The following is a 17344-nucleotide window of genomic DNA, read 5'->3' on the forward strand; positions in this document are numbered from 1 at the left end:
CTTACTATTGCAGAAGTAGAAGCTCTCATTTTACCCTTCTCACAGCACCCAGGGTGTGATGAACCTCCCATTACATACCCTGACAATTCTGAGCAGTTTTTCCATCCAGCAGATTGCTCTAGTGTCTGTCCCAGAGCTTCCTAAACTGTAACGGAGCTGAACTGACCTCTGGACTTCCAAAAGCATCTGTGAAAATTGGCAGCTTGAAGGGAACTATGAACAGCAACACTGGGGTGTGTGCATCCTGAACTGTACACTAGCAGACTTTTGGAAAGACCTACCATCAATCTGTATTCTGTTCACACTTGGAAAGATTTCTTTGCAAACAATTATTAAGAGGTTCTTTTGCTGAGTCTGGGTTTGGGGTTTCTTTTGTTGCTTCCTTTTAGTCTAGCAAAAACGAAATACTCGTTTTGCATAAAGTAATGGAATTTTTCAAAATGTTTCCTGCTTCTAGAAGCAGGATTTATCAAACCTTTTCACAGTACCTCCTTACTGGGCTTCTGTTAAGATTTGAAGTGCAGAAAGATAATTTTTCTGTTCTGAATTTACACTGAAGAGAGAGAATATTCTGTCACCTGAAGTTATAGATGTAACTGAAAAAGGGAAAGGGAGGGAAGAAGTATGTGGAATCTTACTTGTCTGGGTTTTTCACTCTGAATGTTGCATTAAGAGCTTTTAATCTGGAATCTGCCTGAAAAAGGGGAAAAAAAGCTTTGTTAATTTAATGCAATTAAATTTCAGTGACAAAAAAATCTCAGCCTTTGGCAGCACCATTAGAAAAAAATCCTGCCTTCCTGGCATATTTAAATCTTCAAACATTGAACAAGTTGACACTAGCTGCCCTGCATGTCAGATATTTTTATTAAAAAGTCAAAAAACTAAGCTATTTTTATGAATATGATGTAAACAGTAACCACTAAAATTAAGCTGGTATAATCCAAATCCCACAAAAATAGTCCCTTCTTAAAATGCAGCACAAATCACGGAGTTAAGATACACAACCCTGCATTCTTTTTAGATGAAGCAATTAGGTAACATAAGACCATATGGACAAGCTATTTTATATTTTTCAAACCAAATAAAACCAGTGGTAGAGTGACCTCTATATGCTCCTTATTACTAGGAACAGTTCCCCAGTGAAATCAAAATCTTATATATGGTGTTCCCTTATTTTATGACTTGCTTTACAGAAAATATGTAATTTGTATATCAGAATAGAACCATTTTAATGCAATGTTCTTCTCTATAGTAGAGCATATATAAATCTCTACAGAATAAAGTTCAATACCTAATTAAAAAGGTAATTGGCTGCTTTAGTTTTTGAGATGTTGGTTTACCAATGACTGCAACAGCAGTATGGAACCTTGCTAAGGAGGTGGAGGGTTTTTTTTCCAGTTAATTGAATATTAAATTGTGCAATAGGTATTTACTCTTAATAAGACACCAATACAGATGAGAGATCCCAGCCTCATCCACAGAGGTCCCACATCACTACAACTCTTCATTTCTATAATGCATTTTATACAAAGCTCGCTCAGGGCCCATCTACACTGCAGGAAAACTCCAAATCTGGGTAAATGGTTGGATTTTGCTTTTGATCAAAACATCCTTCTCTCCAGTAAAAGGAAAATAAACAAACACACCTTGTGAGGTGTATAGATTTCCTACAGTGTACTCTTTAGCTAACAGGCTGTGCCACAGCTGCGAGCAGTGAGTTACTTCAGCAGTACTTGTTAGTGCTGGTATATGACACAGGAATATTTTGTGCACTGTTACAGCCAACTTAGGGCTTGAAGAGCTATTTTGAGTTTGACAGTGAAGGGAATAGAGTGTTTTCCCAAACCAAGAAGAGAGGCCTTCCTTTAGGGCCCTTGTAATAACCTCTACAGATGAGACAGGCACAGTTTGAGACTGTTTCACCTCCTGCTGCATTTAGGCTGAGCAGAAGATACCCCATAACTAACCTGGAGAAAGGGAGGCTCAGGGGGCACCTTAATGCTCTCTACAACTACCTCAAAGGAGGTTGTAGTGAGGTGGACATTGGTCTCCTCTCCCACATAACAAGCAATAGGACAAGAGCAAATGGCCTCAATTGCAACAGGGGAAGTTTAGATTGGATACTAGAAAAAATTTGTTTACCAAAAGGGTTGTCAAGCACAGGATGAGGCTGCCCAGGGAAGTGATGGAGTCACTTCCAAGTTGTTTAAAAGGCATGTTGATGTGGCGCTCAGGGACATGGTTTAGTGGTGGACTTGAGAGAGTCAGATTAACTTTAGCTGTCCTTCCAATGACCAAACCATCAAAACAAAAGATAATCCACAAACAAAAAGGTAAGTGAACAAACCCTCAGGACTGACTGACACGGGGAGAAAACTGTTTCACTGTTACCACTGCGTATGACACTTCTCTAAGAGTATCTTGCAAAGGGAAGACAAGGCAGCATGGGGAAGCATGTTCCAAACAGCACAAGGAACACAAAATCCTGCTGGAACTCCAAGTCTCAGCCTTCATGTTTATTCAGAGTGCTTCAGGTGCTTGTATGGTCTTGGATCTCCAACAAGTCAATACACAAGCCAGTTACATTTTGAGTTGATCACACACACCCATGTGTACTCCTCACACATCCTCTCACAGTACAAACATCACCTGGATACACTGACATTATCAGAGTCCATCCCTATACGTAGCTATTTCAAAAACCACTGTATTTATGTTCAAACAGCAGTCACCAAAGCCACTGAGTTGGGACAGCATGCACATTCAACAGGTTTACACTTGGAAAGGATCACTTCCAAACCTACAGCTGCCGGGCAAGCTTTTTGTCTTTTGTCACAAAACACGTAGCACTCTGAAGAAAGAGTTCAGTAAAGCACTGTCAGGCAGGAAGCACAATCCTGCCAACACTCAACCATCTAAGTAGGGCTATTTCCTTCTTGCCAATCGCAGCACAGTAACTCCCACACACCACTTTTGAGCATTTGCACCAGAGTTGAGCTTCTAGAAAAACATCTGTCCAGTCTTAAAACTGATTTAAGACTAATACGCACAAGCATTTTAGAGATTAACTCCCCATCAAATGAAGTACAGTCAAGGAGTTTTCAGACAGTTAATTCCTACTATGATCCTATAATCATTTAAGTAAACTAAAGAGAGAGGGGAATTTTCTCTTTCCTAAAGGAAGGGTTAAAATCCCAAGTGACAAATCCCTTAAATATAAAATTAAGTGTTGAGGAGGGAGGGAGGAAAGGCATAATTTAATGATACAGTTGGCAGAATAAACAAAGTTTCCAACATCAACACTGAGCTGTAACATACTACACTGCATTAATGCCCAATTTAAAGTTTAGTTGCCCTGGTTCAAACTCTTTCAGACAGAAGACACATCCTGCTTTAATGCAGAGGCAACAGCAACACATAAACCAGTGGTCTGATTACCGTCTAAGACATTCAGGGAATAGAGGTTTTTCCTCCAGTGTAGTGATAAATCTTGAGGGTTTATGCTTTAGATGTAGAATAAAGGAAAGATGCTCTCTAACAGGCTTTTGAAAAAGTTATTTTTCTTTCCTAAGGAAACCGGAACTGTAAAAGGGAAACACTACACAATCAAACCTAGAAGGAAAGCAGGACTTGCTCATCTGTCATTTAATCTACAGTGTGGTTTCAGGTAGGCAAACAGTCTCACCATTCTGCTACGAGTTTTTACACACCACTGTGTGCACTCCTGAACATACCCTGCCAGTACAAACCTTCTGAACTCCTATGAGTATAAGCTGAAATAAATATGTGCTGACTAGGAACATACAGCTCCAGAGCTTTACACTGTTTGCACTGTGAATACCAGCAATATTCAAAACCTACTGTGATGGAAGAGAATTATTGCCAACTTAAGTTATCAACAGTAAGTGTCAGTATCAAAGCCCCTTGGACACTGAGGATAAGAGCACCAGGGATTTTCTTTAGCTCTCGCTATTTAGAATAATTCTTCATAATCCACCTAGTTTTCAGTTGTGATTTCATGAGGGCAGATCACATTACAATGAAACAAAAAGCTCAGTATTTGTCCCCATACAGTAACTCTTCCAGACACAGCCCAGCAATCTATCAGCTTCTCAGATTCTTGACCTGTACAGACACACGACCTTTGATCATTTATTCCTGCAAGTCTTCCACCAGTTTACCCAGCCATGAACTCAATGATGTCAATGGGGATAGTATTACTCCAAGACAAATTCTATTAAGCAGTTAAGGGGCACCAAATCCGTCTGTCTTAGTCCCTTTCAGCAACTTCTCCTAGTAAAGAAGTCCTACAATTCAGACCTCTTTGCTTACCTTTTCTTTTTTTTGACATCTTGCACCTCTTACCAGGCTAAATCTGACACCCACCTTTAAATTGATGCTAAACTAAAGTGACAACATAAAAAAGCAGTGCCATGGGCTTAAGTTCATTACTTTTAAAGCTTATAAAGATCATAATTCTACATTTCTAGCAGAATTACACAGGCACATAACAAGCCTGCTAGAGAACTTAACAACTGCAATCCTACCTATCACGTGCAAAGAACATCACTGTTTTTTGCAGATACAAGTATACATAAAGCAATGCCTTTAACTCATCCTCACAGCAAACAGCCTTTAATAAATAGCCTAGAACATGTTTGCTGGAATATGTCTGTGTCACAGCAGGCATGAGACAATTACAGTAATTACCTTTAACTGAAATCCAGTCTCATTCACCATTTCTTTCCACCCACCTTCCTAAAAATACAGGAAAAGAATGTTCAGTTAGAGTAATTTAAGAGTGCTATAGCTTTTGCAAGTCCCTATTTGAGAGCCTATGTCAAAAGAACTTCTCCTGTAAGCCTGCCTTCTGCCTCAGCTCCCCTTCCCATGTCTTTCCAAGATTCTGGGTTAAGAATAACGAATCATTACGTTGTGCTTACATACTGATCTCCCCCCAAAATGCTCTTCTCTTCACTACTCAATTACCTCATTCTATCAAGTGGGGGCAGGAGCCACACACCTCTGTCTAAAGAAGTAGCTCAGCTCTTTAGAAAGAAGGGTTGCCTTTGAGATTATCAGCAGCTGCAAGGACCTTTGCAGCTCGAGGCAAAGTGCAGAGAACATACAGGTGACAACAGTTTATGTGCACATGCTGTCACCTGGCTCAGGTGTAGTGGTTGGTTTTCTGCTGTTTTCAGCTCCTATACATTGGTTCACCTACATACTATACTGTGCTGTGGCAAACATAGCTGCTCAGTCCACCATTTGGGAATCTCTCATCAAAGCACAGAAAAAAGGAGAGCCATCCAGCATCTCCTAAAGTTGAAAGCTGCAGAATGCATTGCTTAAGCTGACAACTGGACCTCAACTTTTGTGACAATGATCATGATCCAAACCGCAAAGCTACAGAAACTATGGATATCCAGAGAGTGAACTGGAAGCCAGTACTGTCTCTGCAGCCAGCAGCACAGCATGCTTACTATTTCAGCTTTAGCCCTGTGGAAGCTTTCCCAACCAACATGCATTAAGTTCCCAATATGCTGTTTCAAAGTGTTAGAAATTCTCTCTTAGCAGCCTTAAAACTTGACTGGAAAAAAGTCATAAGGTACATTAGAAGCGCAACTGTACAACTGCAGTGGGCTGTTAAGAAACTTTTAGCTGGACAAGTCTTTTCCACCTCAAGCTTATTCACACTGTCTGTCCTTCCTCCCGACATAGAACAAGCTATGGGTCAATAGAAGGGAAGAAGAGCAAAAGAACATTATCTTAAATAAATAACAATCAAATAATGTATTTAGAAATAACTCTACTATACCTGCGTTAAAAATGAATAAAAGATTTTGTCTTGGCAAAGAACAGGATGTGAAGCCACACGTAACAAGAAGTTTTCCAAACCAATTCTTCTTCTTTCCACAAAATCTGGATCCATGTTATCTGCTGATAGCTTATGCCAAACAAAGTCAGCCTGGTTAAACAGAAGAGTGTCAATAGTAAATAAATAACAAACAAAACAAAGCAAGCTGCAGCCTCAGCTTCCTTACCCTTTTTTCTGGCAAAGGTGGAACAACAATATGCGGGTAAGTAACGGACAAATAATTCCTCAACAACTCAAATTCACTGTAACGTCGCCACAGGGACTCCACTGGTGCACATTGTCCCTCGCTCTGGGACTCAACAGCTCTGAAAGATAAAGCAGCAAATTTGAGCATTAGTAAGCTATCACCCACTCCCTCAAACCAGCAGTACAAATAGAGCAAAGGCCCCAAGAATACTACTGATTACTGCATAACTTGCTCATAACCTAAAGGAATCTTAATTAATTTCACGTCTACATACTTAACGTAAAAAATATTTGTAATTTCTGCCTGATAGCACTCAAATTTTTTAGGAACACAGGAAAAGTCAATGCATTTACACACCAAAAACGAACAGGTAGATCACAGTCAAGTAAAGAGTCACACAGGTGACTTAGTTCACATCACTACAGAATTAGACATATTTCTCTTGGAACAATGTTAGACTCCAAATCGGCACAGTTTCATAAGCAGCTGAAAGATACAGAGTATTATAAGAAGGAATTTGCTATTCAGTGGGAAAATCTTCACTTCAGAGGATAAAAATTGTCTTGCATGCAACAGCTAAAATACTTACAAACATAACTTCAAAAATATTAAGTAATTTCAAAGGATATTTTTAGAAAAACACACCAAATTTCAAAGGATATTTTTAGAAAAACACAGCAAATTTCAAAGAACTTCCAATTTTTTGTTCAAAGTAGTATCTTTTTATATTTAAGGACCAAGGACATAAACTAGCTAGAGTAAGCAGGTACAAAATTGATGCATCTGAAAAATTTGTTGAAAACCTAAAACCAACATGACCTACCAAGATATTGAAGGATTTTATGTTACTATAAAAGGAGAAATCATGAAATACTGTAGAACTGAAAAATAATATAAAAATTTGACAAGAAAAATCATTTTTCACACAATACATTTAAAGCAACAGAAATACTTTGCAATACCATAAAATAAGCATTGGGTCAGTAACACTTCTTAGCAGTTAGCATCAGGTGTCTCTTTCAGAGGCTGAACAACCCCATCTCTCTGAGCCTCTCCCTGCATGTCAGACACTCCAAGACCATCATCATCCTTATGGCCCTTCACTGGACTTGCTTCAGTAAGTCCACATGCTCTTTGTGCTGAAGAGCTCAGAACGGGGCACAGTAAGTTATGAACTCATATGGTACTCAGCAGAATAGACTGCTATGTTATTTCTTCCAGCTGAAGTCAGGTTATGCAGTTCTTGAATTCATAAGAACATTCTGAAGTTTTAAAAACATCTAAGTAGCGCACAAATTATAGATTTTTTTAAAGCCATTCTTAACCTCCTACAAGGTTGGATTTCTAATGACCTTGCTGAAAAACAAACAATCCCACTCTAAAGCAGCCTTACATCTTGAGGTGGAAATAATGTAATACAGATTTATGCAAAAGATTTTTTTTTACTGAGTAAGGTAGAATGACTTATGCATATCTACCCTTGCCTTGAGGAAAGGACATTTATTCCAGGTGACTGAATTTGTAGGGGGAAAAAAACTTCAGAAGGAAGAAGAAAAAAAAAGGATGTATTCATAGCATTCAACACAAACAGATGCAGATTAAAACTGAGAGTGACTCAAGAAGAAAAGGTGAGCACACTGCTGGCAGCCACTAAAACTGCACTGCCAACATACCACAGAATTCTTCCCTATTAGAGTATTTCAATTCAATGAAGTTGCAACTGCAAATACAGAGTTCTGAAGAGGGTAAGATCAGCTTAGTGCTGGACTGACAGGCTGTGCAGCATTCCTCCTCACACTAATGTTGCACAGTTTAAATACTGCAAGACCACTTCAGCTCAAAGAAGGTATCTAGTGATTGAACTATGGCTGAGTAACAGGTAAATTGAATGGATAAGGAATTGAGCTACTATGCCTCGAAAGATTAATTGTTTAGTCAAAAGCTGAAGGCATACACCTTACACTCCTAGGGGGGAAACTCCCAGCAGGGTCTGGTAAACAATCTAGCCATTCAAGACACTCACACAGAAGTACTTCAGTATTACAGATCCTTTTAATCTCCAGCTTCAGCAGCTATCAACCGGCTGCACTGACTTACACCATGGGTTTCAACAGCACTACCTTCACATGGGTTATCATCAACCCTTAAGCAAGACTGACACAATCAATACATCCTAGGATTATGGGGACCCTGTCTAAGCACACAACTGCACAAGCAAACATGAATAGGGAGACAAGAAAAACACAGGTCAGGACTGCCCTGAGAATCCAGCCAACATCCCAGAAGGACCCATCTGTGCTGCAGACACAGATGCTGCTGTGACACCAGGAAGACACCAGAGACTCACCCAGAGCTCAGCAGATACATTGGACAGAATGAAGAAGACTGCAACCTCCTTTACCCAAATGCAGGAAGATGACAGAAATTCAGATTTCAGACCTGGTACAAGAAGTTCACCACAATATAATGGATGTTCCATTAGACAAGAATGAGAGGAAGAAAAAAAAACCAAACTGCAGGACGCAGTTGGTCCACTGCTATTACATGTCTCTGTCACTCCTATGCATAACCATTTCCTGGTCACAGGAAATGCAACCCTGAGATTGGCACAGGAGTTGTGTTTAATCAGCTCTTCTTTCCTGTATTGATTTTTCTGTAATAGAAGAGTTCCATTATTCATTTTTTTCTAAAACGTAACTAAAGTTTAAGACTGAGTCCATCGCCTCATACTAGAGGCAGGCTCAGTGTGTGCACACACTAGTGACATTTATGGCAGCCTTGCACACTTCAGACACACAGGAGAGCTACAGAGACTTAAGAACGTACCAACAAAGGTTGACTGCAAGAACAGTTCACTTTATGTTTTCAATATCATTCTTATTCTTCTTGTCAATATGAGCTCCTAAGGAAAAGTACTCCAAGCTGCAATTATTTTTCGTCTCCACATACCTTATTCTTTGGGGTTACACTGCCATAGACAACTTAAAATATAAAGTTTTCTACTTCCCAAATATAAGATACTCAGGAAAGTTCATTTGTCTGTTTCATTTCAACAGAGAGTGTGCTTAATTGTTGTCTTCTGCTTCTAATCAAACCCATTCCTCATGCAGTGAAAGTCTGATCTTAAAAGTATCACTGTGTGAATAACCTGTAACACCAATGAGGTCAGCACAGAGAAGAATGAAAAGGAGTTTATCTCTCCAGGAAGTTTCTAGCCCAAACATTCCTACTCTGTTTTCAAGTGCACTGCTGCAGAAACACAGCTTCACACAACATCATTAAAGAACCACCTCGAATTTTGTTAGGATGCATTTGTAAGTGGCTTCAATATATCACTCCCATATCAGATACAATTACAGTAATATACATTAGATAAAGTTAAGCAGCTTGTTGATCTACCTTAACTCATCCTGCTCTGGCTTGCCATTCCTCCACACACCCAATTTTTGCCAAAGTAGCTTTATCATGTAAAAGTTGATCTGTATTTTTTTTAGAATTCCCAATTTTTGCAGTCAAAAGAATCACATTATCATTTAATAAGTTTCAACAGTTTTAACACCACAAATATGAGAAAAGAACTAAAGAATAGTGCTCTGCTGCAAACTAACAGTAGAAAAAGAAATGAAATCGAGAAAACTGTCTTTAGAAAGTGACTTCACAGATTCAAGTCTGTTTGGGGAACTACATATACTTGACTTCCATAGTATAGATTACAGGTTAGAAGCAAATGCACTTACATTTCACATTCCTATCCTATAAATATTGAAGGAAGGCAAATACACCGATAGGATCATCACATATTTTCACAGTGCAGCAGTCCATTTATCATTTGCAAGGGTTCAGGTCAACACACCATCAGTAACCTGTCACTGTAAGAGATCACAGCCTTCTGACAGGAAAACGTTCCAGTGTAAATTACGCTCTTAGTGCTCCGTAACTGTTTGGTAGAGTTAATTATAAATTAGGAGAAGCAAAGACCATGTGGAGACTCAACTGTGCAAAAAACGTTTTCAAGTTTTGTATCAGCTTTGTATTTGTCAGAATTAACAAGAACACATCAGTTATTTAAAAAAAACCCAACACAGTAGTAACATCTCAAACCCACACACATACACAAGCATTAAGCAGAAAACTAAATATTAATCGACATTTTTAAAAGGTCATTTGGGAGTGTAACACTTCAGCAGGGAAGGACCACAGCTTTATAGAGAAGCCTAGTCCTAAGCCAGCACAAACCACTACCTTGTTACTTGAAGTTTTATGTCCATACAGGGCCTCAAGAACTCCAGGAGGAAGGAAGCAGACTGCCAGACCAGATCATGCCATTCACTGCATCTTCCCTGCCCACACTGAAGACATCAAAGAAGTTTATTAGATCTAAAGCCTACTGCAAATTTGTTCTGACAAAGCAGATGTGTGGACAACAGGCTAGGCTTCCCTCAGTCTAAGTTAATCAAGCTTTACAACCCTTATGAGGGACACAAAAGCTTCACACTATACCCGGATAAAAAAGATTAAATTACTAACAGAGAATCTTGAAGGTCAAACCTGCCTGTGTAGTTTGTTCTTTCTTAACTAGACAGCATCCAATACAACCTCCTCACCATAGTCTGTGTTAAGCAGCCTGACACTATTTCTCTTCTCAGCTCATACTTACATCCTTTATTCTAACATGCATTTATTCTGTCTTAGAAGTGCAAATGCTGCCTTTTACAGTTGCAGTTGTTGCTTTATCTTCATCAGGAGGGCGCCTATGTAGCACCAAACAAGGCAGCCATGTTCCTTTAATTAACTCATTTAAATAAATTTAAAATTACTTTGAAATTATTAACACTAGTTTCAGATTCCCGCTTGCACCCAGGTTTACAGTAAAGCTGCCAGATTCCGCTTTCCAGAGCACACAATGCTACAGAGTTGGGTAAAGGAGGGGAGCAGCAAAGTTCTTTGCAAAGCTGTGCTGCAAAATCACTGCACAGCCCTCAGTTTGGAGCCTGCGCCCACAGCACGGCCTTTCAAACGAGGTAATAAGAGTTTGAAACTGCAGGGATGGATTTGGGACAGGCAAGTAAGATTAGAGAATTTTTTTTTTTTTTTAATCACACCAAAAATGTCTCCACCTGGTTACATATGAGGCCATAAAATATCACCAATTACAAGAACATTTCTCCCCAGGAACCCCATTTCAGAAAGGAAGTAGAAATTCACAAAGGTACTCATTACACTCAATACCTTCACTACCATCTAATTTTTTAGACCACATTATGAACTCCCCCATTAAATGCAAGTATTGCAGACCAGTTTCAATTAAGATTATAATCACTTGTTGACATTCAGTCAAACTTCTCAATTTGTTTTGGTTCTAAAAACACAATATAATACTTGTACAGTCTTCAGGCAGGAAAACCATATGTTTCCCCTTTAAGTACAGTTTTAACAATGCAAGTTATTCATTCCATGAACCAACCTGCCTGAAAAAATTAAAAAGACAAAATTGAAACCTTCAGTTTTTACATTCATAACTGATGTTATCATAACCAATTCGAAGATTACATTACTCCCTGTCACGTTCATTTGCCTTAATTCAAAGTGCCAATGTGAAAACTTTAGTCCATCTAATTAACCTCTTCTCACTTCCTGTTTAAAACCAATTACCTCAAATGAGCCATTAAACAATTCTGAGTGCAATAAAAAGATGAACGGCTGCAAAATATTAAATCAGACGAGAAGGAAATACATGAGTTTATTTCCTTGTAAAAGCCCTCACCTCTTCAATGGTAGAAGCATTAATTTTGCTTCCAGCCTTTGACCTTCCAGTGTATGAGAAGTGACACTTCCATTCCCCTGCAGTGGGCAAGGTTCACTCTCTGTGCAGAGGAACACTATTTTAGAGGGATGGGCAATTTTTCTCACTAGCTACTTAGAAATAGTCTCTCTATTCAGGCCTCTCAGACAGCTGATATCTAATGATTGCTCTTCTACCTGGCAAGCTGTATGACAAAGAAGCACTTCTCTTGCCACGGGATATTTCACAGCCAGCTGATTCTTTGGTTTTTTACACTTCACCCAGTTTGCTGTATTTAATCAAAATATACTATGAATAATTAATCTGCCTAATAAATGTATCAATCAAGTAAAAATCAACACTAAGTTTTCAAAGCCTCTGTCTTCTTTCACCTCCCAGCTCTCCTCTGGTTAAAGCTCATGCTGAATTTAGACTTTCTTTCTTCCTAATACCTCCTTTGGAGGGAGCAGACAAGTCTTCCTGACTCTCAATGACCAAAATCTGCCTTTTGCTGTTTTATCAGAAGACAACATACTTCTGTGGGCTTTCATCCTGTGCCTCTCCCCAAGAAACACAAGAGTGGGCTTTTCACCTAGCCCAGCATGGAATAGGAGACTTTGGGAATGGTATTCAAAAAAAACATAACAAAGGAAAAACTCTCAAAATCCCATGGTGCAGCCCTACTACCACTGAACTGCAGCCTGGCTGGCTACTGATTGCCAAGTTCACTTCTCTCACAGAAACTTTCTTTAGAAGTTCTTACACTTTGGGTGGGCAATCCAAGGTCTTAACAGAGAAGCTGTTATCACTCCTGTCACAATTTAACTACTGGAAAACTTTCCAAATACTCAAAAAGAAATAACATTAGTAACTTCCCAGTCATATTGGGGCAGCATGACTGGGAAATATACTGAGCCACCTTGGCAATTTACTTCAAGAGGAAGTGAAGACTAGTAGGGCTGGAAACCAGGGATCCTGCTATTAAGTAGTCAGATACCAGGCTGCACAAGGTTGTGCCACTTTTTCCTAAAGCCACATTTAAAACAAACAAAAGAATACGCTCTAGTCATCATATTATTTGATCACGAAGGCCAGACTAGAAGTCTTAAAGTGAGCAGGATGGAAGCAAAGTGAACTACATGGGAAGTGTTCTACTACTACACAAGAAATTGTTTACTTTAAAGGAGAACAGCATTCCCCAAATGTCCTATAACTAAAAGTGCATCAAAACAGATCACTTATAGAGGTGCTGTGCATTCTGATTAACTTTCAGTTCTGTCATAAAAAAAACAGGTACAAGAGCAGGAGTCAGGGGTTTATACTATCTCAGTTCCTGTCGTTTCATGCAGACTCTGATATAAGACACAGCTGCCTAAGATTCTAACAAGCAAGTCTGAATTTAGATAAGGTCTTGGATATTTGTAATTTCCCTTATAGAAAGCAAGTCATAGGCTGAGCACTTATATCTCAAGAAGGAATATTTAGCTACACATCTTAAGAATTTGTACTTGCCTTAATGCCATTTCCCAAAAAGAGGGGGAAGTGTCCCCTGTTCTTACAGGGAGAATATCAAAACCAAGTTATTTTTAAATAACTGTATGGTTTAACAGAAGCTGTGAAACAAACTGACATCATGACTAATTGAATAGAAATAGTTCCCCACAAAAATCTAATTAGCTAATGCAGAAAGGTGTAAACCAAGAATATAGGGGATGCTTTCAAGAAGCACAACCCTTGGAATTTGCTGAGGCTCTGTGGTCTACGGGAACGGAGTTCATTTTGTTTCAAAGAAACCCATCTACATCAAGGTATAATATAACTTCAAAAAAAAAAATCATAAGAGTCACATGAAAATGAGAGCATAGTAATAAGTCTTCATTTTGAAAAGAAAAAGTAAGCAACACCATAGCTTGCATTTTGAAAACATTTTCAGCACTGGTGAAACTTACATGTTAAAAGTTTAAGCACTTAGCTTCTGTTCTGTACCACATACACAGGGGTCATCATTGCATCCATCTTGTGTCTCTTATTCACCCAGATACAATTCCTCAATTAAAACTGAAATTAAATCCTAGATAGCAGTAACGGTGGAACCCCAGTTCACATAAACGTAATGCAACTATTATTAAGTGGTCTTCCTTTTATATTACTATAAAAGTTTTATTCTTCAGCTACAGAATATCCTATTACCCACAGACAAATTGCTGTAAGCCCACCTACAGCTACAGGCTCAGCAGGAAGCACATTTAACAGCCACCATTTATATTTATGCAAGAAATTTTGCCTTCTCAGCAAAAGGAAAAGAGAACCCATTTTATTAGAGATGTGACAAACCCACATTTTCAATAGTTCTGTGACAAACATGTCTTGGTATTTGCTGACCACAGAATAAAATAAATCTAAATGAAAAAATGCAATCTGAGCAGCAAAATACAGTTTTGCCACTATAGAAGAACAACCAGGAAAGACCAGCAGGAGAGAGTGTAAAGTAACACAGGGATGACCGGGAAAGGAGATGCAGTCAGCATGTCCTGGGGTTGCATAAAGCTACCCCCAGAATACACTTCACATCATAGTTAGACACCAGTGATTCCAGTTTTCTTCTCTTTTCCTTCAGAAAGATTATTACAAGGAAAATAACACTTATTTTACATGAGAAGATGTGATCTTTAATATCAATACACTCTAAAAGTATTTTTTAAGCATCTGAGCAACTGCCAAAGAAGTACAATATTTGAAAAATATAATATATGTCTATTTTGGATTTCATTTTGTAAGTTTAGCAAAAATACAGTAAAACATATCCCAGTAGGTTTGCAGTCAGTTTGACTGGAGTGTCCATTAGTTAAACAAGCTAAGAAGCCTTTTAAATTTGAACTCTTCAGAGCCTCTGCAAAATGCAACTGCTTTGTTTCAGAAGGTTTTATCTATATAGCAGATCATTCCCAAGGCAAGGCCCAAAGGTTAAAAGTGGTAATATAAAGAAGAGAGAAGCAAAACTCCCAATAAAGTCTAATTCTGAAATTCTTGATTCAGCTGAGTAACATGATCCTGCATAATAGGAGTCATCTGTGACTGTTTGAGAAGTAAGGATAAGTTAGAAAATACTTTAAAGTTTTTTTCACTACTCAATACTTGACATTTTAAGTTGTCTTTGTGGTACTGAGCATGTTTATCAAAGTGGTATTATTAATCTTGTTAATACAAGAAGATTGAAAGCAGTAAGTCCTCCAGTGAAAGTTCAAGGTAGTATGAAGAAAGGAAGCAGTTAATTAACCCTGACCCTTAGACCATCTACAGGGAGGATGTGGTGATCAGATCAAGCAAAACACTCCAAATATTAGCGGAACAGTAAATTTTCACCACATGACACAAGTCATGAGACTTCTTTATTTTCTTGTGATCTCCAGCAAGCTTAACCATTATGTTAGACCTCTCTCATATACCACCTCATAAATATGTGTATAAATTTGCCCAAACTACGTCTAAGAAATAACCAAGCAGTTGCTGACACCATATTAAAGCAACAACTTTCAAGCATGCATTTTCCCACCTAGCTCCAAACCAAGAATTACAGTACAGTTACACAACACCAGCACTAGTACTAAACTGGAGATCAGCTGCCAAGTTTTCACAGGAAAAGATCCTCCACAGTGGGTTGATAAGCACATGACAAAGCACAAACCAGCTAAATCCTCTCATCAACTGTACCTGAATATTTTTAGGGGTGGAAGGAGGGAAAATCTGTTAAGAATGGTACATCCATGCACTCTGAGAGCAAGCTCTCATCACCCACCTAGTCTCAATGAGGTAAGCAGTGTATGTTTCTTGTATGTTCATGGCATTCCTCCCAGTCCGCTTTTCAGCTTCTGAAACAGTGATTTCCATTTTCTTTGCCAAACAGTCTTCCATCTTTTTAGAAGAGGAAAATAAAGATTCATGCAACATTAACCACACAAGGCAAAGGCTACTAACCCTGCCTCCCCTTCTCCCACACCACATTTGTTCAAATAAGACAGGTCTCTGTGGGATAAAGGCTTTGACAGGACTTCATTTTATACCTATGTTCTCTATCACATTTGCAAGTGAAAACAGAAAACCTGCTTTGAGGAGAAAAGAGCAAAGTTAACAAACTGACAACTTCAGATAGCAAAAATCACCCTGAGCCAAGAAAATACAGAAAGGAAAAGTATTTTTCTTTACAGGTAACAAAGTAACCTTTCTAAAAGCAAGCAAACAAACAAACAAACCCCAGTACTTTCTATCCAAACACTTCCCAGCTACCGGTGAATTCCTCCTCAGGACACCCGGGACATGTAACCACCTCTCCTCTTTCACAGGAAACACAACACATCCGCACCGAAATGTTTTTCTTTTAATCTCTCAGAGGAGAACGGTTATCTTTTACACATTTGCAACCAGGAACCAGTCAGGACCACACACCCACCCAGGAAAGGCAGAGCTGCACTGAGCAGGAAGGGGGGATTCATTTGTGAAATTAAGGGGGAGGGGGAAACAAAAAGGGTAATTGATAATAATCAATAATAATCTGACACTAGGGACGAGGACAGAGGGTGCACAAAGCTCTCTGACAGAGGCCAGACCGAGTCTGGAAGCAAAGCCGCGCAGCTCAGAGGGTCGGGCTGCACAGCTCTGCCGGGCAGGGCTCGGCCCCGGGCAGGTGGACGAAGGGCTCGTCCCACCTGTAGCCCCTTCCCACGGCGGCGGGCAGCGCAGGGCACCGCCCGGCCCGGCCTCCCCGCGCCCCTCCGCCCCCCCGCCCGGCCCGGGCAGCGCGCTCAGGAAAGGCCGGTGCTCGCCCCGGCCGAGCAGGCCCCGGTCCCGGGGCGGGGGACACCGCCCCTCCGCCGCCGCCCCCCTCACCCTCACCGCGGCCGCGGGCTGCTCCGGTGGCAGCAGGGCGCCGTCCTCTTCCTCGTCCTCCTCCTCGTCCTCCTCCTCCTCCTCGGGGCGGCTGCCGCTCGGCTCGGGCTCGGCGCTCTCCATGGGGCTCGGGGGCTCGGCCGCCGCGCTGCGCGCAGGCGCTGATCCCGGCTCCGGGCAAACCCATGGCCGGCCCTAGAGCCGGGCCGGGCCGGGGTGTGTCCGCGGGGCCGCCCCGGGTCCCGCCGCCGGCCGTGCCCACCGACACGCTCGATCCCGGGGCGCTGCCGGCGTCCGGCCCGCCCTGGTGCCCGCAAGGGGCTCCATAGTGCCCCTCTGCACCGACACCCCCGTTGTGACCGTGCTCCGCAGCCGTGAGCCTCCCGTCCGGGACGGGGACAGAGCTTCCCCTGACCGCCCACCCTCGGCCTTACAGCTGCCAATGTTTATGTCTAAGATTTGTTTGTGGTGTTGTTCCTCTCTCTAGTTCTCAGGTCATCCCAGAGTTTCTCACGCCTTTCTTGCTTGGATTTTTTGACAGCCTGTGTTGTTCTAGCAAATAGCACACCTTAAACAAACAAACAAAAAATATATGCCATATTAGTAGGAAATA

General features: G+C 40.5%; 1 protein-coding gene across 1 annotated transcript in view; it reads right to left on the reverse strand.

The window, feature by feature from the left end:
* The window catches only part of SNX4 (sorting nexin 4), a 33904-nt gene extending 16971 nt beyond the window's left edge, over nt 1–16933 (reverse strand). The window contains 7 exon segments of the mRNA XM_064661470.1: nt 639–694; nt 4711–4758; nt 5819–5968; nt 6045–6183; nt 15644–15759; nt 16738–16872; nt 16874–16933. Of these exon segments, the coding sequence (XP_064517540.1) occupies nt 639–694; nt 4711–4758; nt 5819–5968; nt 6045–6183; nt 15644–15759; nt 16738–16872; nt 16874–16918 (689 nt within the window). The 5' untranslated portion in view covers nt 16919–16933.
* Between the last annotated feature and the right edge of the window lie 411 nt (nt 16934–17344).

This window comes from Pseudopipra pipra, chromosome 7, assembly GCF_036250125.1.
Source record: "Pseudopipra pipra isolate bDixPip1 chromosome 7, bDixPip1.hap1, whole genome shotgun sequence".
Taxonomy (NCBI): domain Eukaryota; kingdom Metazoa; phylum Chordata; class Aves; order Passeriformes; family Pipridae; genus Pseudopipra; species Pseudopipra pipra.